General features: G+C 32.2%; 3 protein-coding genes and 1 pseudogene across 5 annotated transcripts; all 4 read left to right on the top strand.

The window, feature by feature from the left end:
• The first annotated feature begins 1,132 nt into the window (after nucleotides 1–1,132).
• Nucleotides 1,133–4,023, top strand: LOC104710765 (uncharacterized). The gene is made up of 3 exons (XM_010427417.2): nucleotides 1,133–2,459; nucleotides 2,889–3,177; nucleotides 3,677–4,023. The coding sequence occupies exons 2-3, from the start codon at nucleotides 2,892–2,894 to the stop codon at nucleotides 3,754–3,756; spliced, it is 366 nt and encodes a 121-aa protein (XP_010425719.1). The 5' UTR covers nucleotides 1,133–2,459; nucleotides 2,889–2,891; the 3' UTR covers nucleotides 3,757–4,023.
• Nucleotides 4,024–6,321: 2,298 nt separating this feature from the next.
• On the top strand, nucleotides 6,322–10,379 carry LOC104710764 (SNF1-related protein kinase catalytic subunit alpha KIN11). The gene is made up of 11 exons (XM_010427416.2): nucleotides 6,322–6,787; nucleotides 7,071–7,266; nucleotides 7,447–7,631; nucleotides 7,727–7,909; nucleotides 8,005–8,136; nucleotides 8,234–8,419; nucleotides 8,494–8,583; nucleotides 8,668–8,751; nucleotides 8,919–9,059; nucleotides 9,591–9,821; nucleotides 10,096–10,379. The coding sequence occupies exons 2-11, from the start codon at nucleotides 7,074–7,076 to the stop codon at nucleotides 10,207–10,209; spliced, it is 1,539 nt and encodes a 512-aa protein (XP_010425718.1). The 5' UTR covers nucleotides 6,322–6,787; nucleotides 7,071–7,073; the 3' UTR covers nucleotides 10,210–10,379.
• Nucleotides 10,380–12,510: 2,131 nt separating this feature from the next.
• On the top strand, nucleotides 12,511–13,040 carry LOC104710763 (non-specific lipid-transfer protein 2 pseudogene; annotated as a pseudogene). The gene has a single exon (XR_015567219.1). The product of XR_015567219.1 is annotated as a non-specific lipid-transfer protein 2 pseudogene (transcript).
• Nucleotides 13,041–13,112: 72 nt separating this feature from the next.
• Nucleotides 13,113–14,351, top strand: LOC104710762 (kxDL motif-containing protein LO9-177-like). Of its 2 annotated transcripts, none has more exons than XM_010427414.3 (4): nucleotides 13,113–13,271; nucleotides 13,533–13,648; nucleotides 13,771–13,923; nucleotides 14,034–14,351. In XM_010427414.3, the coding sequence occupies exons 2-4, from the start codon at nucleotides 13,545–13,547 to the stop codon at nucleotides 14,134–14,136; spliced, it is 360 nt and encodes a 119-aa protein (XP_010425716.1). In that variant the 5' UTR covers nucleotides 13,113–13,271; nucleotides 13,533–13,544; the 3' UTR covers nucleotides 14,137–14,351. The 2 variants fall into 2 exon arrangements, with proteins under 2 accessions (XP_010425716.1, XP_010425715.1); XM_010427413.2 differs by having other exon boundaries at nucleotides 13,151–13,286.
• The last annotated feature ends 12,098 nt before the right edge of the window (nucleotides 14,352–26,449 follow it).

Below are 26,449 nucleotides of genomic sequence, written 5' to 3'. Positions count from 1 at the left end.
ATACAAAGATAATAGAACTCAAAGCTGCGACTTGTTCTTCGAGAATCCATTGATATCCGGAGTTCGTGTCGTAATATCACTCTGCATTAATATGACAATACATGATTGAATTGATAGTACTAAAAAATAAAATATCATTAATATTATACTTCAATACGGGTTAAATCCTTATTTTACTATTTTAACAACACCAATATAAAATATGTCGAATCAAACTGATTTAATTAAGATTATATTAAACAAAAATTATTGTGCGGTATACCACAAGTTATATACAAAATCACTAAAAGAGTACATTAGCAAAACTAGTATTAAAATAGTACATTAACAAAAAAACAAAAAAAAAACTTATCCTGCGCTACACCGCGGGTCATAATCTAGTCATCACTATAATACTGTAAAAGAGTTTTTGAAATTCATCATTAATAATAGAATAACATTCAAATAATGCATTGTTTAGTGGTTAATGGATTTTTGACTGCTCATATAACTACTCAGTAGAAAAAAAACATTCAAAACAATTAAAAACACTATTGATATTTGCCAGAATAATCAATCAAAAATTATAAATTAATCATGATATTTTCAAACTTTTAATTTATCATTAATAAAATTTATTTTGTCATTAAAGTGCGATATAAATTAATTTATGACATAATATATATTTCATTATTACTATTTAATAATAATAATCATAAAAAATAACAGCTACAGCTTTAAAAGTTGTTGGTAAACAATCAGATTTTAACAGGTAAAGTTTCCACAGTCAAAATATCTAGCCAAATTTTTTACAGCTAAAATTTTAAAGTTAAAATTTCTACAACTAAAAGTAACAACCGTTACCAATCAGAGTCTTAGTTTAGTTTCAGAGTGATAAAAAATTATACTAAAAAAATAAAAATAAGGAGCTTTTTTCCTTTCAATTAATAGTAACGATTGTTTTTAGTATATTTAAGTGTGCCTTTTTTATATAAAACAATTTATTTTGACTTTAACTATAAGAGATAATTTTTTAATAGGCGCTTAAGCTTGATTAACTAGAACATTGATGTTCACTCAAAGGTGAAAGGTCAAATCATAAGTTAGGATGACAATATCAAACTAAACATGCAATAAGCAAAAATGAAAATGCCAATTAATAAATATACAAATATATCAAGTATGATAAAGCATGAAGACGATTATGCAGTGGAGTAGGATGGTAATTGGTAACTTATCGAGTCAAGATATAAGAAATAATAAGCACACACATCTCCACTAACAAATACTAATTACATATAATGGATGAACAAGCACATATATAAAAAAACAAAGCAAAATACATAGAAAAATGTAAACATTCTTCACTGGTTTGCTTGAAAAATGAAAGATCTTTTCCATTCAATGGGTTTGTTCGTTTGGTTGACGCTGGCGGCAGCGGCAGCAGCAGCAGCTGCATTTATGTTTTTAACCGCTGAATTGAAACAACGTTTAAAAATATTAGACGCAGGTCGCAGCATTTGCCGCAGCGTCATGACGCAGGTACCTGCGGCAAGTAAACGAACAACCATACCTGCGTATGCCGCAGCCGCAGGTACCTGCGGCAGCCAAACGAACAAGCCCAATATGTTTTGATTCAGATGATGGATGTCTTTAAGGACCGAAGGAAAAACATAAAACATAACTTTAAAAATTTACAAATTGTAACACAATATTCATAAGAACATTGACAAGAAAAAAAAGTGTTCACTAGCCAAAAAAAAAGAAGAGTAATCTTAGAAAAAAATTTGTTGAATTACGCTGATGTTAATTGGATGACTCAAAATGATAAATTCTATAGCAACCAAACCTATCGAAATAAACTTCAAAAACATTCATTGAAACTGATTTATCATGGACTACCATTCATAATAGATGTCATTGACTTAGTGTTGTGGTCAATAATAAGTTCTTAATACACAAGACACCATCATATTAGGGATCAAATCCCGTTTCCTATGAATTTAGGGATTTGGCTAATAGGCAGTCTGCTGTGGTCCAATGGTTGAAAAAAAAAATAGATGTTGGTAATTTGAGCTAAGAGTCCACAAAATTTGAGTAAATGATGTCGGTATAAAATCTTTTTGTGTAAATTCAGCTCAGATTATTACGAAAATTGATTCGAATTGGGAATGATGAACTTCAATTAGGACATTGATGAAAACTGCTTTCCTCTTTGATTGGGAAGATTAAGGTTTCAAAATTGATAACAAATAAATATAGGGTAAAATATATAATTTAATAAAAGTATTAGGGTTTAATGCGTAAATTAAGAAACAACTTGTTGTTTTACTCGCAAAACGCGTCGTTACGATAGAGACGAAGAAGAAGAAGAAGAAGAAGAAGAAGAAGTGAAGAACATATCTGCAAACTCCTTCGTCAAAGTAGATCTGAATCCTTAGTTCAATATTTATCTTCCCGGCGAAGTAACCAATACTCCGGTGAGTTTCACGGCACGCCGTATCTCTCCTTCATGGTTGTATCAATCTTACCGTCGATTAATTTTGGAGTCAGTTTGATTTCGCGTGGGGAATTTTGGTTCTTGATTGATCTTAGTTAGACTTTGTTTTGGTTAGAATTATAGATTCAGATGCGAAATTATGGTGGAATTGAGTTTTCAATGATTTTGTTCTGTGTTCGTTGGAGTTTCTTAAAATGGTTAATGATGGTGATCTGTGTTGATTTCGCGTGGGGAATTTTGGTTCTTGATTGATCTCAGTTAGACTTTTTTTTATTAGGCCTTTTAGATTCAGATGCGAGTTTATGGTGTTTTATGATTCATATGTGCGGAATTGAGTTTTTAGGATTTGGCTCTGTGGTATTTGGAGTTTCTTAAAATGGTTAATGATAATGATCTGTGTTGATTTTAGTAAATGGCGTCGAGGAGAAATGTAAGGTATGCTGAGCTTCCAGGAGATGAAGATGATGAAGATTATGGAAATGGTGTTGGTAGAAGGAGAGACTTCGATCCTCGTTTCGATTATACACCGAAAGCTTTTGATAGAGTGCCGTGGAAATCTATAGCATTAGCTGTGTTCCTTCTGTTCCTTGGTTGTTTGCTTCTTCTTTTGTCGTTTTTCATCTTCACTGGTCACATGGAAGGAGATAGTTCTCAAGGTTATGCTCTTCTTGTTCTTGGGATCCTTACTTTCCTCCCTGGTAAGAGTTTATAAATTCAAATTTCGCTTATTGAGTTCCTCTTGTTGTTTGGTTTGCAAGCCCTTGTGGAGTCTGTTGTTTAATGTGGAGTTGGAGTGAGTTAGAATCAAGTAGAGACACAGATTGTCTTCTTTGTTTGTTGCCAGCTCTGAGTGCATGATGTTTGAGTCGAAACCCCTTATGTAATTTGTTGTTTGATGTGAAAACTGAGTGAGTTGGATCAAGTAGACAGACTCTGCTTGTCTTCTTTGTCTGTTGAAACTATCTTCTCTTCTTTGGTTAATGATTAATGCATGATGGTTGATTTTGAAAGCCTTGTGGAATCTGTTGTTTGATGTGGAGATTGATTGGGTTAGGATCAACTAGAGAGACACAGATTGTGTTCTTTGTTTGTTGAAAATCATCGTCTCTTAAGTTTGTTCTCTTTACCCATGTAAGCTGTGAGTATAAACCAGTGATTTTCCATGGCCTTGACACATTTCAAAAATTGTGGCTACAGGTTTCTACGAGACCAGGATTGCGTACTATTCATGGAGAGGAGCTGAAGGGTATCGCTTCGCAGCCATTCCCTCTTACTGAACTCAAGTAACTGGAGAAGTAAAGAATATTGTGCATAGAAAAGTTTTAGGGAATTGTAATCCATAAAGTACTAGACTTTGACTCTTCACTCTTCAGCTGTTTCATGAATCTACTCAGTAGAATCTCCTCTAGTTGAGTTCTGACAGATCAAAAAAGTTTGCATTATAGAGAGATGCATAGATTGTTATGTTTTGTTGAGTCTCATTTGTTATCAAAAGATGTGTCGTTTAAGACAATGAAGAAGAGAGAAAGAAGTTGAGTTCATAACGATGATATTTGTGGCCTTGTGGGTGACATAAGAAAGGAAAAAACATGTAAGTAACCTAAGTACCAATATCTAAAGTTGTATAAAAAAAGTAAAAACTCTAGAAGAAAAATGTAAATGTTAACTATCTTCTTTATATTTTGCAGATGAATGTAAATTGCACTTATATATATATAGAAGAACGAATGTATATATAAACCTAATTTACTAAACACGAAAAACAAACGACCATAAACAAAAGTTGAAGATACATTGTGCTATTTTACTAAACAAAATCGTTGTGTTGTAATGGACGATTTGAGTGATGTTATGCCTTGGATCAAAGTTGCAATAGTTCTTGCCTTCGTTTTCGTGGCCGTCTTTATAGCGTGCTATTTCGGATGGATTCGGAAGTGGATGAGAGGCGAGGGTGAATATGCTCCGTCTGCGTGAATGATAGATTCTAGATAAATCTAACAATGAAACTGAATAATACTTGTATTGATTTGCTCTGAGAAATGTAATAGAGAGTGAGAGATACAAACGAATAACGGAATGTTAAACTGAGAGAGTGTGATCAACATAGATCACTCTTGAGCACATCACTCAAGATCTCTAGCACATCGCAAGAGAATCACAAACCCAGAATTAACATAATCCCTTCACAGTGCCGTTGCAACAGCTAATATACTCTAAACAAGTCTAACCGCAAACCCCCTCTTTCTTCTCGAGTCTTCCATCACTTAAGCTCCGTTGACTCCTCAGCTGACGTGGCCTTTGACTTATTCTTGCGATAGTATGCTTGATGAATCTTATCAGTGAACTACTTCGGTGGATTATGGTAAACCACTATTCTTTTTTTTATACCTAGTAGGGAGTCAAGCCATCTTTCTTTCTTGCCGGCAGTAAGTAACCCATATGAATTTTGCCTTTAAAACAGCATAACACAATTCACAAGTTTTGACCAAAATCTATAATAAAAGACAAAAAATAAAAGCGACACAACTCAGTTAATTAACACCTTCTAAGAGACTTAATTTTATGTTTCACATACGAATGAGTTGTTGATGCTCGACTCTAACAAATATATTGTGGATGATCTCAAGGCAGTTAATGATGAATCTCTATTATAAACAAGTCGTGACTTAGCTAAAACTCGGCGAATTATAAGGGAGAGAAAGATGCTCGTAGAACCCTTATAAAGGTGGTTGAGGCCGAACTCAAATGATTCTAGGCGTGTTTAAGGTCTAGTCATCGGATAGCGTATTCGGCGAGCTACTCTCAATTCACTTTTGATGTTTTTTTTCTGTACTTTTTGCCTTATAGGTTTCTTTGATCTTTTTAGGTGTCGTATATTCTCACGTATAGAAATAGCACGAAAACCCATAACTTAAGATTTTTTCGTAATTTATAGAGTTCACATATTGAGAAATAGCGTGAAAACCTATAACTTAAGATTTTTTCGTCTATTTTTATAGAAACTATTCATTTCTATGTTTCTATAACAAGATAAAAAGTATTCATTTCTATGTCTTTTAATCAATTTTTTTCATTTTTTGAAAGTTTATTTATATAATTTTTGTTTTACTGATATATATATTTTACATCGATATATTTTTATTTACTTATATCCTATAACTTTTAGAGAAATACCCTAAAATAGCATTAAAACAAGTTTTATAGACAACTATAGCACACATTCCTAAATTTCCAAAAATAGCACTATTTCACACATTAAAATATTTAAATTAATTTTTAGATTTTTTTTTTTTTTTTTTTTTTTTTATGTTTGGGTTCTCAATTTCACATTTAGGGTATAGTTCTAAGGGGTATGGTTTAGTATTTTGAATTTAGGGTTTAATTTTAAAATATTAATTGATGCTATTTTTGGAATTTTAAAGATGTTGTGCTAAGTTTGGAAAAAACTTATTTTGGTGCTATTTTCGAGAATCTCCCTAATTTTTATTAGTTCTATTCGTTTTAATGTCTCTTTTATGTTATTAATTTTATTTTGAATACAAAATATTCAAAAATAGTAAAAACTAAAAATATGGTATTATCAAATAATTTATTCATGTAATTCTTGTTTGATGTATTAGACCATCTCTAACTCATCTCTATTTCCATCTTCAGAATAGAGTTTGAAGTCAATTTTACTCTGATTCATCTCTAATTTCATCTCCAAAATAGAGATTTCTATTTTTTTTCTCTATATTTGGAAACCTCTAATTTCATTTTACACTACAATTTGGATATTTTTACTTTTTACTTAAAAATGAAGTAGGATTGGAGTAAAACCCAATTCCAAAATAGAATTTCTTAGTTTTGAATTAAAAAATTGGTGATATGGGCTGCAAGATGCTCTTAGAAAATTATCAAAAAAACCTAAAAAACAAAAAGAAAAAAACAGAAAACTAATTTTTTTCCAAAGAAAAACAGAAATGGCCCTAATTAAAGGGCTTTTGCAATTGCAATAAATGTTTAATCTGGGTTCTTGATTCTTCGTCATTACCAATTTTACTCTGAGATCACCCCATCAAGGACCAAAGTACCTGACTCAGCTCTGCGTCACATACGACTTGGAATCTGAGTTCCCCAAGAACTTCTTCTTCTTCTGATTATTAATTACTCCACGATTCCCCTCTCTCTCTCTTCTCTCTCTCTATAAATCAGATTCTCCTCTTGTTTCTGCCCTATTGCTTCGCCCTTTGTTTCAATAAGTTCTCTGGGCTTTTTGATTCTGGGATCTGCTCGAAGAGGGTTTGCGAAATTAAGAAGCTTTTTTAGGTAAATTGACTTTTTTTCTGGGGTTTGTTAAAAGTTTATCAATTTCGTCTTCTAAACCCAAAATTGGTCTGCTAATTCTCAAATAATTACCTTTGATTTTGTGTTTGCTTTGTAAGTCTGTGGTTTGGTTTCAGAGTAAAACCACCTGACCATTACTAGTAGTTTATGTCGGTGTATGTTGTTGTTACAAGCTTACAGTTTTGGTTTAGATTAATTAGTTTTGATGAAATGAAATTGAGCTTCTTAATACTAGCTTTTTATTATGTTGGAATTTGTGGGGCAGGAAATGGATCATTCATCGAATAGATTTGGCAATAATGGAGTGGAATCGATTTTACCGAATTACAAGCTTGGTAAAACTCTTGGAATTGGATCTTTTGGGAAGGTGAAAATAGCTGAGCATGTTGTCACTGGCCACAAGGTTGCTATTAAAATCCTCAATCGCCGTAAGATCAAGAACATGGAAATGGAAGAGAAAGGTATACAAAATGTACTGTTAGGTTGTTGTAGCTTGAGAGGTTTCTTTAACAAAATGAGTTTTGCCTTTGATAATTTAATATCTCTTCCTATTGCATGAGAGAGGATATGTATATTTGAGGTTTTAAACGGTTTGATCTGTTTCGTTTTATCTTAATGTATGTATATTTCTTCTTTTACAGTGAGAAGGGAGATCAAAATTCTCAGATTGTTTATGCATCCTCATATCATTCGGCAATATGAGGTGATTGAGACACCAAGTGACATTTATGTTGTGATGGAGTATGTCAAGTCCGGAGAACTCTTTGATTATATTGTAGAAAAAGGCAGATTACAAGAGGATGAGGCTCGCAACTTTTTCCAGCAGGTTTGTTTTCTCTTACTACAACCAGTGTGTTTGTAGCGTAACATTGTCTTCTATGAGTTTTGAGTGTTGATAGCTTTTGACTTGTATCTGAGCAGATAATATCTGGTGTTGAGTATTGCCATCGTAATATGGTTGTCCACAGAGACCTGAAGCCTGAGAATTTACTACTGGATTCGAGGTGCAACATTAAGATTGCAGACTTTGGTCTTAGTAATGTCATGCGGGATGGTCACTTTCTAAAGACAAGCTGTGGAAGCCCCAACTACGCTGCTCCCGAGGTATTCATCTTAGTAGAGTTACCGAGCTCTTTATTACCTATGTCTCCTTTCGCTTTCTTTTGATCTGAATCACCTCTTCTTACTACTTGTTGCAGGTTATATCAGGTAAATTATATGCTGGACCTGAAGTAGATGTATGGAGTTGCGGAGTCATATTGTATGCTCTGTTGTGTGGTACTCTTCCATTTGATGATGAAAACATTCCCAACCTTTTCAAGAAAATAAAGGTATTGTACATTTTACTTTGATTCAGCTCAAAGACCCTTCTCAATTGGATTCATATTTATGTGAAGCAACTAATCCAAGGTGTTAATTTCTCTTTAGGGTGGGATTTACACTCTTCCAAGCCATTTATCATCTGAGGCTAGAGACCTGATCCCAAGGATGCTTATAGTTGACCCAGTGAAACGAATCACCATTCCTGAGATCCGTCAACACCGTTGGTTCCAGACTCATCTTCCTCGTTATCTTGCTGTTTCTCCACCAGATACAGTAGAGCAGGCTAAAAAGGTTGGTTTTAGCGCCATTTAGAAATTAAAAGAGTCACTTGCGGTAATAGTAACAACTTCTCCTTTATTTTCCAGATCAATGAGGAGATAATTCAAGAAGTGCTTAACTTGGGATTTGACAGAAACCAGGTCATGGAATCTCTTCGCAACAGAATACAAAACGATGTATGTAGTTTCTATTCTGTAATCTTTTGTTCCATTAAACTAGTTTCCAGTAGTCACTGAAATGCCACTTCCTACTTGTCTCAGGCCACTGTTACATACTATCTGTTATTGGACAACCGGTTCCGTGTCCCAAGTGGCTATCTTGAATCCGAGTTTCAGGAGACAACAGTACGTGTTTCTCTTTTCTCCCAGTGGATAGCTTTCAAACATTTAAATCTTGAAAGGGCCACAGAAAGCCTAACTCTTTTATGACATGATATAGTCAGCTGGTCAACCCCAAGGTCTTGCTGTGGCTTTCTACTAATATTTTCACCTTTTCAACTTGACTCATCTAGGACAGTGGTTCGAATCCTATGCGCACACCTGAAGCGGCTGCTTCACCTGTAGGCCACTGGGTTCCTGCACAGGTGGACCACTATGGGTTGGGAGCAAGATCACAGGTCCCAGTTGACCGGAAATGGGCTCTTGGACTTCAGGTTTGTTCCTCATCATAAACTTGTTGAATGAAATCCAATGATTTTGAGGATTTGATGGGATTTAGTAAATTTGGAATTTCTATAGATTTTAGGGAAGTTGATATGATTTATAGGAAATTTCTTTCAAATCCCACCTAAAACCATGAGATTTGGATTTCTGTATTTTTAACTAAACAAATCCTCTCAAATCCTCCAGAATCCCTAAAACTTATTAAAATCCAAATCCACAAACTGTTTTGAATAACAGTGGATTTTAAAGTAGATTTTTAAATCATCAGTTCAATAACAGTAGATTTCAGGAGAGTTTTTAAAATTCATGATTGAATAACATAGGATTTGTAACTTTTACACAAATCACTTAAAATATCAAGTTGAATACACCCCCCTTAGTTATATGTTTCGTCTTGCCAGACACATCAAGTTATTTGGAAATTTGGTATCTTAAAATTTGTTATCTTGTTTTGAATGAGTACTCTTTACCTCTACATACCCAAATCGATAATCAATCTGTTACCATACTATTTTGAACAGTCCCATGCGCATCCTCGTGAAATCATGAACGAAGTTTTGAAAGCTCTTCAAGAACTCAATGTGTGTTGGAAGAAGATTGGGCACTACAACATGAAATGTCGATGGGTTCCTGGTTCTGCTGATGGTCAGAATACTATGGTCAACAATCAGCTGCACTTCAGAGATGAATCCAGCATCATTGAGGATGACTGTGCCATGAGTTCACCCACTGTCATCAAATTTGAACTTCAGGTAACTACAAGATTCGTAGGAGAAAGAAAAACAACAGCCCAGTTCGGTTTGTTAAAGGAATATGAACCGTTCAAAGGTTTTAAGTTCTTAGAATCGAGCTGTTGTTATATCCCAATAGTATTTAGGTTACTTGGTTGTTTTCCTAGTGGTTCAGCAAAACTAAACCAGCTAGGACAGACACTAAAACTATCCTTAAAACTTGAACTAACTGTTTTCAAACAACAGTGGTCACATATTTTACACTTTTCTGAGTTCGCTTTTGATTTTGAAACAGCTATACAAAGCTCGCGAAGAGAAGTACTTGCTGGATATCCAGAGAGTTAATGGTCCTCAGTTTCTCTTCCTGGATCTATGCGCTGCCTTTCTGACAGAGCTCCGTGTGATCTGAAGCTTTTAACCATTTGTTCGGACATTTTTTTTTCTTTCATGTTTAATGGTTTGTAATAGTAGAGAGAACACAATATAATATGTGGGTGCAGTGTTTACTTTGCCGGGTTACTTTTATATACCTGGATTCTAAGTTAAACTCTACTGTAATAGTAACTATCATTTCCTCTTTTTGATGGTTTTTTAAGGTTTGATCATGTGTACATAACTTAGCTGTTTAAGGCTTCATCTACGTCATGCTTACAATTTCATATTTTCCTAACTTGCATATATATATATATATATACACACTATTGTTCCCAATTTTATATTAACAGTTTTATACTAACAGTCTTATTCCCCCTGTGATGCCAATTTTATATCAGACACATTATACATGTCATAACATGACTTAAAAACATTGTATATATGTGCATCAGAACTCCATTTCACAAAATTCGGCCATCCAACTTAACTCCTTAGCATCAATAAAAGAAGTGGAACAGGATATTGATCCAGAAAGTTGGAGAGCTAGCTACTTTGTATGGACAGCGCTTCTTGCAAAAGGAGCAAATAGGTCTGAGACATGTGATGATTGTTGGACAGGATATCTATTACTCCCTCTGTTCTAATATATAAGATCTTTTAGGCTTTTTGTTTTTATTCTATTTTATAAGATTTTTTAAAAGTTCTTATATACTTTTTATATTAATTTAATAATTTTTGACTATTTAAATTCTGCAGTATTTTTTTTCTACCGGTTGAATTTGGTTAAATGATACAATGTTTATTGTTTTTTTAATCTTTGTGCTTTTAGCCAAAAAAAAACTTATAATTTTGAAACAGAGGGAGTAGATTTTAATGTACATGAAAAGAATAAAACCCATTATTCTTGTTCAATAATTGGCAGAAAATCCAAGTTTCGAAGCAAATAGACCTAAGCTTTCGAGTTTTAGGATAATTTTTTAAAAATGCTATTTTGAGTTCTCTCTTTTCAAAAATAGTCCTTTTAGCTGTCTATTTTCAAAAATATCATTAATTAAATCTTAAGAGTTTATAAAGTTTTATAAGGTTTAAAAGGTACTTCTTGATGAAAAACTGCTACTTGGAGTCTCGATCTATGAAAAATTTATAAATTTCAATAAGATTTAGAATGTACCTCTTGAATGATGATAACTGTTAGTTGGAGAATCGATCAAAGTTTTTGCAAAGTCTTATTAAGTTCTTATAAAAAATTACAATGTAATTTAGAAGGTTTTACAATGTTTTATAAGGTTTTTAGAAAGTAGTTACACAGTATTTATAGGATATTTATAAAAGAAAAGTTCACTTATAAAGATAGTTTGTGTGTGCTTTTATAAGGTTACACACTTATTTGAGTATATTTAAAACTTTGGAAGCATTTTGGATAATTTTATTTAGAAACTAGTATGAAAAGAGACATTTTAAATAATTCCCTTAAGATTTAGGGATATATAATTTATTTCATAAATACCTCTAAAATTACGTACAAAAGAAAATATCCCAAAGACTAAAAATCAAATATCAAATATATATATCAATTTATTTATATTCTCGGAAACATTTAAATCCTTTTTGCACAACATATTTAAACCTATAGATAACATCTTAAAGTGAATTTCCATAAATCAGATCATGTGCATTAAACGTTATTTGACTATATATAGGCCCCGATTGGTAACTGTAAAGATTTTAACTTTAAAATTTTAGTTGTAGAGAATTTGGATGTAGATGCTTTGACTGTAGAAATTTTAACTGTTAGAATTTGATTGGTAACAAACACTTTAAAACTGAAGTTGTTACTTTTATTATTAAAATATATTAAAATGATGATATTAATGATGATGATGAAAATAAAAATAATAATTATTGAAATAGATCTTAAAAAAGGAGAAAAAATAAGAATAATTAATGTGTAAAAATAATTTATGAAAAATTTATATATAAACTTTTGGAGAGTTTTAAAGTATAATTGGAGAGAAAAAAGTAAAGTTTTATATTTGTTCAATTTTAAAGCCTGGTTTTGACATTTTAAAAAATCTGAGAAAACAAAGAAGGAAAAAATAAAAGTGACTTACAAAGCTTTAAAAAGGTTAAAAGTCAAAAAGTATGATTGGCAAATAAATGATATCCAAGACTTTAATTTTTTTTTAAATGTTAAAAATCTTGTACCAATCAGGGCCATAGAGTGCCAAAGCAATTTAATTCTTTTGATTTTCTAGTTATTTAGGTAATCTTATAAATTATTATACAGAATCAACGCATGCCACATTGCCACCCATAAACATGATATGCATTTACGTTTCCATCTATATATAATCAGTTTTGCCAGCAATTAAAAAAACCGAAACAAGTCTCAATATTCTTACAAAAAAAAAAAAAAAGAAAATTGCAAGACATGAAGTTTACAACATTGGTAATGCTCGTACTGGTGATAGTAATCCAACTGTCTCCAACGTTGATCAGAGCCACCACAATAGTTGAAGGTCCGAATCCGATCGAAGAGAAACTGATATGCGTTGTAATGAATGTTATTGTACCATGTTTACTACCCTTAACCAATCCTTTAATCCAACCAGTCGCACATTGCTGTCAAGTAATGGTAGAATACAAACCGTGTTTATGTGAATTCATAAAAGGCGAGTGGTCACAAGCTCTTTTTAATTCTCCAAATGCTCGCAAAACCTACAAAGCTTGTAATATTCCTTTTCCTATTTGTTGAAAACCTCACTATATCTAGAAAAATAATTAATATGTAATGACTAGGATTATTATTATGTTCTAGTCTTTTTTTCTTTATGGTGAAATAAAAAATTTATCTTGTTACAAGCATACATAACCATAAATATGAGGAAGATTTATTATAGTTAAACCATAAATATTAACAAATTTTAAAGCCAGCCCAGCACCAGACTCATTAGCCCATCACGAGGCCCATCACTCACTACACCAAATCGTAGAAAACAGTTAAAATAAAAAGCTTCGATAATCGAAAATGTTGAAGTCCGATTGAACCCCGGATCTCGAAGTCTAGCTATAATCGTCCGTTGGGGTACAACAAAAGTGAGAGCCGATTCTGTGAGTTGAACAGTTTTCGAATTCGTTTGAGATCTATGATTTCGATTTGGTTCCTTGAGACTTTGAATCTCTGTGATAAGAGAAACTCGATTTTGTAAACAATTTTGATGCAATCTGTGAAATGTTTGGTTAGGCATGTATTGAGCAATTTGGAATCTCTTGTTCAGTTCTGTGTCTGTCTGCTGATTAGAGATATTAATTACTGATTACCTAATGTAATTAATTTTGCTCTTGTCTAATTAAAAGGTTACTAAAGAGATGGAAGAGTCCATAAGAGCAGCTTCACAAGAAGTATCTGAAGAATTTAAAACTCTTGTCAAGACAGAAGATCTCAATTCACTCAGACATTTGCAGCATCTCATGTATGTTTGAATAATCTTTTTTTTTTTTTTTTTAAATTCTCTGTTGAGTTGGTTTATATGAAGAACTCAGTATGTTGTGTGATGATGGTTATTGATGAATCCTTGTGTGCAAATTTTGGTAGATTAGGGAGGCTACAAGATAGCAATGCGGTTCTTGCACACTACAATGACTTTGCAGAGAATTGCTTTGCTGATGTATCGTTGGAGTTCGCTAGAAACACCCGTCTTTTGAAATCAATGAAAGCAGACCTCGATTACATTTTCTTGAAACTAAGGTATGCTCCCCTTTCTTCTTCTGATGCTGTATCCGTTTTACAGTTAGTTCTGAATTAAGAGCATTTAGATTCTTCGTATGTGGCTCATGAGTCCTTTTCTTGTCTTTTAGGAGCATCAAAAGTAAGATTCTTGCTACATATCCAGACGCATTTCCAGATGATTCTACTAGTGATGCATTTGATCGGAGACCTGATCTTGAGTTGCCTCAGTAAGCATTCAGAAACTTTTAGATGTGTATGCTTCCGGAGAAGACCACCTTTCTTATTGTGTTTGCTTGCTTCTTTTTTCCTGGATAGGATTCGTCATGTAAATTACTTGATGTCTTCTTAGATATGTTCTCTGTTAATGATGGAGATATATACTTTTCTTTTGTTGATGTCGCATTTTAGTAATAGATTGAGAACCTTGGTACAAAGGATTTCAGATTGAGAACCTTGGTACAAAGAATATTTACAGCGTGATACAAATATACGTTCATGAAAATATAAACGATTTTTGAATTTGTTAGAACATCAAATGACTAGAGAGCGTAGGGTAGATGATCCCATCACTATGGGATGAAACAAGTTAGGCTCACTGCCATGTCCTTACTAACACTACCTCCTTTTGGTATATGTTGTTTACTATTCTTAACATTTACACCAAAAAAAAAAACAAGAAAAATAAAATGTTGTAAGTTTACTACAGTTGGCCATTTGACGACCATCAACGACTAAAATCTACTGTCATGGAGTTCTGATTTCCTTTTCAGTTAACAATATATTTATTTAGGTACCTTCTACTGTATATCAATACTCGCTCGCATTGATCCACATCGTCACGAATCAGACGGACCTCTTCCTTGCATTCTTAAAACCCTTATATGGCAAGTGAAAATCATGCGGTTCCCACTTGAAAACAAACATCTCTTTGTGAAAACAGACAGAATTTCATGAAACTTGTTGGCCCAGCTTATGATATCTCGAATAATATTCTTCACTGTAATATCAATGTGTTGATTGTTTAAGATTTTTGTTAATACTTCAGAAGTCTCCTTCAAAGCAAACAGAGGTAATTCCTCTTATCCATGTTTGTTGTATGGCCGCTAAAAGTGATTTTGCTTCAGCATCAAGTTGAGATAATGCAGTTCCAAGAATCAATGAACCCCAGCCTCTTTTTGCTTGTGTAGTGTGATGATCATAAGCTGCATCATAATTACATTTCAATATTGATGTGTCGGTCTTTGCTAATAGGTACATGGGTGTTGGTGTATTTGAGATCGTTGATGGCTTGTATGAGGATTATGATTGTGCCAATCCACGACGTCTCCTTTTGCACGCTGAACAACATTTATTGGTTTTTCTCGAATAGTATTGAATATATAATTGTTTCGAGACTTCCAAATATGTCAAAGTAGCGAGAAAGGTATCATTTGTGTGTTTGGAGGAAGACCGTCTGTATATTGCATTTCCAAGAAGGTGGTAATGAATTGTTCACTATTAAAAGACGTAGAGAGTAACAGATTAATTGGTATATTAGAATGTTCCCATATTTGTTTGTCTTGTGGACAATAGAAGAGAATGTGATCTATGGTTTCATCTGCTTAGAAACATCTTGAACAAATGGGATCCAAATTCATACTCCTTGAGTTTAAACGGGTAAATAGAGGGTAAGAATTTTGAAAGAATGCACCAAAGAAAATTTTATTTTTGGTAATATTCTAAATTTAAGCCCAAAAAAGACTATTATAGTAAAAATCCAAATTGACTCACATTATATGGTATTGCTTATCTATTTTGATGTTTTCTAATTTATTTTGTTGACTAGAAATATACTCATAATTCACACATTCAATTCACACTCTCACATTTCAGATCCTCCTCATCTATATATATATTTACAAATTGACTACTAAAAACATAAACTAAACATCCCAAGTACACTCTTTAAACACAGAAAAAGTATTGGAATTACTGAAAAGAAGAAGACAATGAAGTTTACAACACTAGTATGCATCACATTTGTTGTGGTCCTCATGTCATCTCTAGCCACGATTAAATCATCTATGGTTGAAAATTCCGTGAAACCGCCTTGCACTGAAATTGAGATCACAGGATGTGTACCAACAATAATTGTTGGAACTCCACCGTCAGCAGAGTGCTGCAGGAAACTAAAAGCACAACAACCATGTTTTTGTGATTTCATTAAAAACCCAGCTTTCAAGCAATTAGTCACCTCCCCGCAAGCTCACGCTGCTTTAGGATTTTGTGGTATTCCTTATCCTTCTTGTGGAAGTTCAAGATATTAATTATTATGTGACTACTGGTGACTACAAAAATTATGTAATAACGATGATGATGATAGAAATTGTATTATTATGTCATGGATCATATTAATTCCCTGTAATGTTTCTTATATCATTGTAACTTATGATGATTATATAAAAAATACTAATAAAATTTTCTTAAGAGAAAATAATTTTTGTATCTAGTCGCTCCTCCTTCTTTCTTAAAAATAACCCTAGATCTAAGCCGCTGCTTGCCTCTCCGGTTCGCCCTACTGGCACCACAGAGGGCTCCCTCTCTTTCTTCTTTCTTTCTTAGTGGCCTTCTCGTCGTCGTGTCTTTCTCTGGAAGTAGCAGCAGTCCTTCTCTCCGATATGCTCTAGTTGGTAGATCCAGTGATAGTCAGGCACATGGCATTAGAGAGGTGCTTGTGGGTGGCCATGGGAGGCATCTTGGTTCGATTGCTTGAGGAAAGCATCGACCAAGTAGTTCTTTTGGCGGATCTGGGTTTTGTGCCTCTTCAAGCGTCTTTTTCTTTCTCTGGTTGGTTGTGGCTTTGGTGAGCAATGGAGATCTGGGCTCGTCTTGTATTAGCTTCAGTGGTCGGTTTTCGGTGGCTTTATCGCCGGATTCGTAGATCTCTCCTTATGCAAAGCCAAAACCGACTTGAAGCTAATACAAGATGAGCCCACATCTCCATTGCTCACCAAAGCCACAACTTACTCGAGTCTTAGGTTTTCCTACATGGTGTCGTCCAACACTCGCCAAAGCCTTCCTGGTGTCGCCCAATAATGCTGAGCATCGATTCTCTACGATCAGAAGCTCCAAATCTTGCCTCCAAACACTTTTCATGCGTCCCAAGCATTCCTAGAAGTAAATCAAAGCCATAAAGGTCACGAAAAACACAGAAACACCCAAAGAAATCAATCACACATCACACAAAGTCACAGAAACAGAGATCTTAGCTTAGATAAACCATGGTCATGCACTCACTTTTGCAAAACAGGGATATCTAAACCCAAACGACGAAGCTAGCACCACAGCAACCTTCCCCACATGTCCCTAGCTTTAGATCCACACTCTCCAGGAAGAAAACTCACCAACAAAGACAAGGATCTCCAGAAAACTCAAGAACACTCACTGGAAAACTCTCTCTCTTCTCTTTTTCTCTTTGGAACGTGTCAAAAGCGGCTAAAAGACTTGGGAAGTCGGGTTATCTCCTTAAAACTCGAGTCTTAGGGTTTCTCTTAACCAACCATGCAAACCAGATAATTAAAATCGAACTGATTAACCTGTTCGCATAAGGTGTTGATCGACAACTTTACCTAAAACCCAAAATCTGGTTCATGGGTGTTACAATGGTTTAAGTACAACAACACATCAAATCCATACAGGACTGCTCCATAGCTAAAGCAGGTAAAGCAAAATCTTTAGGCAGCATATAATATAGTAGAATTTATGGGCATCATTTTTCAAAAAGTTGTTGTGGTACAGTGGTCAGCACCTTCATTTACATACAAGGTTGCTGAGTTCGAACCCTCCAAATGCATGTTTTTCAATAAAAAAATTAACTATGTTTAATGGTGAATAAATATTTTTCCGCTTTAGGCATCCAATTAACTTGGGCCGGCTCTGAATCCATATGAACATGATCATGTGGGTACTATTACAATTTATCAACAATATAACAATAAATAAATAAATAGATAATATTAAATATAATAAATTTATCAAAAATATAACAAAATTTATCTTAAAATGTAAGGAAAAAATAATCATAATATATTATATAAAAAGAAATAGATTATTATGTTGAGGCTATAAATAAATATGGTATCACAAGTTTGACCATATTGGAGATACGCATGTCTATGATTACATCATAAAAAAAAAAGGCAAAATGATAGTAAATATGAATTTACCTAATGCTTCAAGCATTGTGTTATCGGTCAAGCCATCCCAGTAGATTTTGTTTAGAGAAACAAAAGTTGTTTTATGAAGTCGTTTATGAATTTCTGTTAGTTTATTTAAATTTATTATTTATGAAGTCGATGGTTGTATACCTCCTCCTTAATTATGTGGTAGACTATGTCTCCAGAATCATATAATGTTGGCCCGTTCACCATCCTTTTCGATTAACAAGCTCATTGTATATATATGATGTAGATTTCTTTATACTCCCTTAAATTAGACCCCCAATATAACAGATCTAAAACATTAGATTTGGTCAAAAGTGAATGGACTTGAAAGTCATCATATTGAGAGGGGATGATACTAGTCTGACATTTTTATAAGGATCTAAGATAATACACATGAACGAATTTGTTATCTTGTTGATCCTAAAGTAGGATTCAGTACGAGATGAATGAACTCCAAGAGTTATCATCTCAAGGGAGAGAATTAAAAGAATCCCACATCGACATAAGTGATAAAATTTGGTGAGTTTGACACCCCAGAACGATATAACTTTTGGTGAAATCATATCCTATAGTTTATCACATATATATGTTGAATTTGATAAAGTGGAACATACGTGATGTTCATCTTGAAATGAGATGTAATGAATCGTTCGCAGCCCAACCCCAAGAGATTGCAAAACGGTTCATGGTGATTTAATCTCCATGTCAAAACATGGAACATGCAGTTTTGCATGTAGTCAATATTATATATGAGGCCAACAATTTCTAAAGAAAGATTTCTCCCATGTTATGTATTCATGGGTGGCGATCAAATATTTTTCATTTTGAATCTTATGGGTGTGTGATATATATTTTAAAATGCTCCCCCACACCGCATAAAAATATCATCCATGGAGGATGAGATATATAGATGCGGGAGATGAGTCTCCGCTCTAATATTGTGAAAGCCATCTTATGAGAGATGTGCTTATTGCAAGATTTTCATATCATCATGTTAGATGATAAACTTCTCGATCATTGTGGGAGAATCATCGAATAGTTTGAGATCATTGAACAAATAAATATAATGAATATGAACTTGAAAGTTTAAAAGTTCAATAGATCACTATTCAAAAAATATATTGCAAATCAAATGCAAAAAGCTGATGGATGGAATTTCATATTGAGCCTCGCATAAATGAATATGAACTTGTAGTTCCAAGAAATCTCACATCCTAGCTAGAAATGCTCCAATAAAAATATATCTCTGACGGATGATATACTAAGTCTATGACACATAAGAAATGTGATAGACTACTTTGGTTCCTAAGATAAATAAAATCCTCGAAAAAATGAGCAAATTAAAAAGAGGTTTATACTCTCAAAAGAGGAGCAGAAAAACGGATTGACATGGTTAATAACGAAATAAGGTATTTGAATAAAATCATTTATATAATGATTAAAGAGATCTTGATTAACCATGTCATTACGGGAAATATGGAACCAAAGACATACATGTCGACAATAAAAATGTTTTATCGCGCAATGTGATTAATGAGGATCATAAATCTCTGCTTGTGAGCGTATAGAGATATATATTGGCCAATAAAGAGGTAATTAAGTCTATATTAAACTCGTATGAAAGACTAGTAATTTTTGGACTATTGGTCCAAGCATCAGAAGGGTATAATGATATATAACAAAATGGTGTGTCACGCCATGTTTTGTTAAAATACCCTATATTATCAAACAAAGATGCTATATGAATGACTTGGAATACGCCTCACAGAATGCTTGAAGAGCTTACTCCGAAAGATATATGATGTCATAATTATGTTCTCGAGAACTCGTAAACATGATTATTTAAACATCATCAAAGTAGGCTACATACATGGTCATGAAAGACCATACTAAATTGCTGACGAGCATTTATATATTTTATGAATTGTACATAGCATTTACTATTAATCTCTTTGCAGCATATGACTCATTCCCTATGAGTAGATTTTGATATGAGTTAAAACATATCTGCTATTGCAAAGGTATGATTAACTTGGGATTATTATATTTTGGAACCCTTGAGTTTGGTTTAGTTGGTTTTGCAGATGGAAGATTTGTATCGTTACATATAAAGATGTATCACAAATCAACGACTTCGTGGAGTTTAGTGACAGACTTTGGTCGTCGCTTGTTCAAGCATACCAAAATTATTATGGTTCATGAAGCATGTCAAGAATTTGTAATGGCTCAGATTTATGCCCGAAGATATGCAAGAAGCAAGCAAGATAGTAACTATAGCAACATTGTTTGAAGACATCGTTGGATATGTTGCCCAATTTACAGGAAGTTACACCAAGGGCGACAAGAGAAAACATGTTCCTCCAAAATTTTTCTCCTACACTCAAGAATTCAAGAAGGACAAAAAAGTTGATAGCCAGTCCATCAACTCAAGTAACAATGTAGCAGAGTTATTTATAAAGGTGCTTCCGACTACCTCATTCAGAATGCATCTTCAGAGATCAAAATGCATCTTTTGAAGATGATACTTCCAGGGGGAGAATATGATGATTCGCGTGACTGCTCTCATTTTTCCCTTATCATGGTTTTTATCCTGCTGGATTTTTCCATGACAAGGTTTTTAACGAGGCAGTAAATAACACGCAGAATATCAACCTTAAAGGAAAATGTCAATGGGGAAGGCCTATCTCTTTTCAAAATCTTTGTCATATATCGACTAGATCAGAAGAATCAAGAGAATGATTGATATGAGTCATCTAGAAAACTTATGAAGAGAATATGACTCTCTGTTGCAGGGGGAGTTTATGTCACTGTACTATTTTTTCCTCGTTATGGTTTTTATCCGAAAGGGGTTTTCCGTGACAAAGTTTTTAATGAGGCAGTGCATAACTCATTATTAGTAATGGATACTCATGGGGGAGTGTTATAAAATAAATGTGATTATCCATCACTACATGTGTCTTCCACCTCAGTGACACTTATTATTATATGCAATACATGTCTTTGTGATGAAACACTTAATCACCATTTGTCAACAACACTCGTATACGTATCTTTGTGTCTTTAACAAATGTACGAGTCATCATGTTTTCCTTCCCACTATATATAGAGGTTATCTACGTGAGAAAAATTGTAACAAGAGAAGATAAATAACAATAAGAAGTGTTTCATTGTTTTGCTCTTTCCCTCCACTCTCGTTTTCTTTTTCTCTCGTCTGTATATATATAAATATATATGTATGTATATAGACGAGAGAAAAAGAGAACGATATTGAGTAAGTTCCAATGTTGCCGAGAACCAGCTAACCGTATCCGTAAATCGAAGAAATGGTTTAGTGCTTTTAGTTTAAAGATTTTGTATTAACAATATAAATATATGCGTTTCTCTATTTGTCAATTAATCAATGTAGCTTAACTGGATATGGCTACATGGAAAACATCTTTTAGGGAACCGGTTCGAATCCCATATTTGTTTTTATTTTGTCTAAGTTTTCTTTTTAAAAAAAACGACGGTCGTTTAAGTGTTAACGGAAGTTAACTCCATTATTATTATTTTAACTAGATTAGGATCCGCGGTATCCCGCGGAGCAAAATTATTTATAACTAAAATATTTAAATTATAAATTATATTTGTTGGTTAAATATGATAAAATTATATAATAATTGTTAAATAAATCATATAATACTGCAATATAATTTATTTTTAACATAATATTTATTTAATCAATTTAATTAGATATATCGATTTTCTGACTGACAGCGTCAACAAAATAATGAAATGATGTTTTACCCATGTAACACCGAATTAATGATATTTTTTAATTTATATAAATATCGATAAAACCCATCCCGCTATATAACCCCGTCCCGAGATATTTTAACTCACACTATATCATCTTAATTTTTAATATTTATTGTGTATCTACAATATAATATTTATCATATTTAACTCTTTAAAAGTTTTAAATATTTTTCATATTTAACCTTTTAAAAATCTTTAAAATAAAGAACCGGAATAAACCAAATAAAAGTTTTTAAAGTTTGAATGCCTGATGAATCAAGGTTTCTACTCATTTGTATTCAGAATCATTTTGGCCTCTTTTATAGTATGACTTTAAACCATTGCCCAATTTTTTTTGACGATGTGAGATATTGTACCCGTATTTTTATTCATCTATTGAGTAATATATGTCCGTTTTAAAAATTTAGTATTACATCATATGCAGGAAAAACTTATACTATGATGGGGTATTTGATTGGGCCACAATTTTTATTAACTAAATGTATTATAGAATAATTCAAGATAATTTAAATATAAATTCAAATAAAAATGAAAGGGAATCATATAATTAATTCAAGATAATTTCCTTATGTTTGAATGAGGTAGAGAGATTTCCTTATTTTTTTAAATCTTACTTATAATTAATTTTGAAGTTTTGGTAACTAATATTAAAGTCAACGCTTGAAATGTAAAAACTTTCCAAAAAGTATTTTTGAGCAAAAACTGCTGCAAAAATACTAGTATAGATGGATATTTAATGTCATGTCTCAAATGGCCGGATCAATAAAACTTAGTTATTTTATTGAAAAGTCAACTGAAAGTTTGGGATTTAAATGACATTTCAAAAGTTCATGCTTCTTTCTTCCCAAATTTGAAAGTTAATGATTTTTTTGACATTTTTCCCAAAAGAAAATGGAAAAATCGATGAAGAGAGAGAGAGAAATTATTGTTTTATGCTTTTTTTTTGTTATCATTGAATCGATAAGATCCGATTCATAGTCAATCCCTACTACGCGGGGTAACGCGACTTAGTGGAGTTGAACTCCAGTCGGATCGGTCGCAGAGGTGTTGTTGTTACCATTTTTAAAGACACTTCCCAGTTTTATGATTTTAGTTTGTTTCTAAAGAAATGATCAAAAGTAAAATAGTCACAAAAATAATAAAAAATTGTAAGAAGTAAAGGAAAAGTATACTAGCATCACAAAGTATGTCTAGATCCAAAAACTTTCACCTAAAGTGGGTGTTGGTGCAATTCTCCCTTTTTAAAATTATGATTAGTTTATATAGTTTAAAAATTAATTAGTAATTTCGTTTATAATTAATTAGAGAGAAAAAATATTTTTTTTTTGGAAACTTATTATTATTTAAAACTTTTTATTTAAAACTTCTAGTATATATTTTATATATGCTCAACATATTTTATTTGATTAGATGATTAACAATTTTTTATTTTATTATCTTTATTAAATTAATTAATTAATCTTTATTAGATATTTCTAATGGCATTTGAATGTAAATTTGTATACTTTTAAGGTTAGTTTTATATTTGTAATTCTCAATTAATATAGTAGGATAGTAATAATGAATTGAAGGGATATAAATTTTATTATAGATTACCAATTTTTTAAAAAATCACAAATATAATAATATTAAGGGTATCTTAAGATTTAAACTAAAAATATATTATGTTTATTGATCATTTTTAAATAAATGGTTTCAAAATTCAGCTTTGACGTGGAATTATTTTTCAATCTTATAACAGTTAGATATTTTAATTAATTATATTATTTTACAGCCCTTTTGGCTATACTTTCCGTCATGAATATTTGCCAAAAAATATATATATATATATATATATTTAGATATTATAATTTAGTGTTTATATTAAAAAAATCTATGAAATGTGGAAATATTATCATATTTATTATATCTCCTTTTCATATTAAATATTCACATAAAGTAATATTGTATTTTAACCAAAAAATATATTCTAATAGAAATAAAAAATAATTTACATTATATGTTTTGCTTTCCGGTTTGTTATCTTTGAATTAGTTTTGTTGATTAGATAATTATAATGAGAAGGAATCCACACATTCATTGCACAATGTAACACTTTTTCAGTTACAATTTCAGATCCTAGGCTATATATAATAAATTTATTATAAATAAAAACAGTAAATCAAAATCTTAAATAAACTCTTTAATATAGAAGAAAAACATTGGAAGGGACTCGAGAAGAAAGTCAAAAACATGAAGTTTACAAAATTACTTTGCATCACATTTGCTGTAGTACTCATGCCATTTCTAGTGCCGATCAAATCACAAGGGTTCAAAAATTCGGTGAAACCACCTTGTAACCAAATTGAGATCACATAATGTGTACCAGCGATACTTTACGGAGATAAACCAACAGCAAAGTGCTGTGAAGAAATATGAAAGCACAAGAACAATGTTTTTGTGATTTCATTAATAATCCAGTTTTTAATAAATACGTCATTTCCCCGAAAGTTTACGAAATCCTAAAATTTTGTGGTATTCTTTATCATGTTTGTTAGTGTAAAAAATATTATTAAAGCAAGTGTCGATGTTAAATAATGTTTTGTAACTCATTGTTATGTCATGAATATGTTAATTTCATGTCGTATTTCCTTAAATCATATCCCTACTATTATTTTGAAACACAGTTTATGGACTAAACCTTTGTTTTGTAAAAAATTACAAGAGTATGCCATTGGAGTTATAACGAAATAATATATCTTCATTAAGGGTAAAAACGAAATTTTGTTCATATCCTAAACGGATAAACACGCGGATCCCGGGTCGGATCTTTTAAAATGGTTTTTTTACGTCTAAATAATAAATAAAAGCAATACATTGTGTATTTTGCTAAGACAATTCTAATAGCATATTGGTCCAATGAAGCTCTAATATTTCGGAAGGTGCCAAGTTCGATGCACCTTAGCTGCAATTTTTGCTGTTTCCAATAGTAATCCCACTATGATTTTTTTAAGAATTAGTGAGAAAATCTTATTTCCACAAATAAGCGGATTACACAGATCAAATATAGCACTTGCCATATATGCTTCCAAAACATGAATATTATAGTTTCCATGTATGCTTCCAAATATAATTTAAATTACTATATTCCCATAATATTACCTTTAAATTTGATCTTGATATCTGAGTTTCTTACAAAAATATAGGAATGTATATAATTTCAAAATCCCGAATATAACTGATTCCGTGATTAGTTGTTTTATCATTCATATTTAGCTATCTTCCTGAAATTTCAGGCATAACAGATTCAAGCATTTTTGAGTAAGCTGTTACTAATATTTCCAGACTTTCCCATTTTTAATTTCTATATTTTAACGTTTTAAAGTAAATAAGATTTTTCTTTTATTTGTTATTCAAATTAAATTCGTATCCTATTTTCATGATTGATTCGTATGAGTGATTTCATTCCATATACGTAAGATATTCTTTAACTAACAATATATATACGTTGACTATTTACTCAAATTATAATAGTATATATATTCGATTCCATATGCCTCTAAAATTTCGGGAAATCTGTTGTAGTATAGCTTTGCATCCAATCAATTCATTAATTACCTATCAAAATATATTTTCATAATCCCGCTTAACTTGGTAGTAGTTCCAAATTTGATAAACTGGATTAAATGCGTGTGCAAATTATTGAAAAAAATTAGAAAACCTACTCCTTATTTAAAAATTTATATATACTCTCCTATTCCTGACTCTTCCATCACCGGCTCACATTCGCAATTTACTTCCTACTCAACGTATATCATATTAGCAATTTACAGATGTTGATCTTATATGCGAATGTGAAAAAATGGTGAGTAAGATCAGTTTTTTTTTTATTGTATGTTATGACATTCAACCATTAGCACATAATCATGATTTTACATTGTCCGGATTATCTTTAATAATATGTTATTGTGTGTCTGCAGGTAACTTGGTAAATGGTAAATGGTTGCTGTCGAGGTCCAACCATATTATAATATCCAACACCATGAGTTAGAAAGGTTCGGTTTCAATTATCGAAACATATATATACAAATGTTTTCATAGTTAGACAGAAACATAACTCTAATGATCTTATATGAATGCATGTGGTTTTAGTATTTTATTTGGCAAGTACAAACTAACTAAGCAACCCAACATTTTAACAAATATTGCAAACGAGGTGACAACAAAAAGCATAAACGTAGTTAAGTTTCATTTCCTATTTAAAACTATGTTGGTAGTTTTTTTTGTTTAGGTTATATCTTTCTTATTTTTTCTTTGTATTTCTCTTGAACATAAGCAGACAAAATTCATAAAAAAGCCTAATATACCGAGAGGTGATAAAGATGAAGACCACAACAACAAAAAACGTCAACAACGTCGACAAGGTTTTTGCTAATTATAATAATATATAAAAAAATTAAATTATTATGGTTTATATGATTTTTAAGGTATGCTGTCACTGTGGAAGCAGGGATGTGTGAGTCGAGGAGCCAAAAATTTAAGGTGAGTCGTGAGCGAAAATAACT

The sequence above is a fragment of the Camelina sativa genome, chromosome 9, assembly GCF_030686135.1.
Source record: "Camelina sativa cultivar CO46 ecotype springtype chromosome 9, ASM3068613v1".
Classification (NCBI taxonomy): Eukaryota; Viridiplantae; Streptophyta; class Magnoliopsida; order Brassicales; family Brassicaceae; genus Camelina; species Camelina sativa.
The sequence above is the reverse complement of the archived record's forward strand: the minus strand, read 5'-3'. Positions and strand labels throughout refer to the sequence as shown.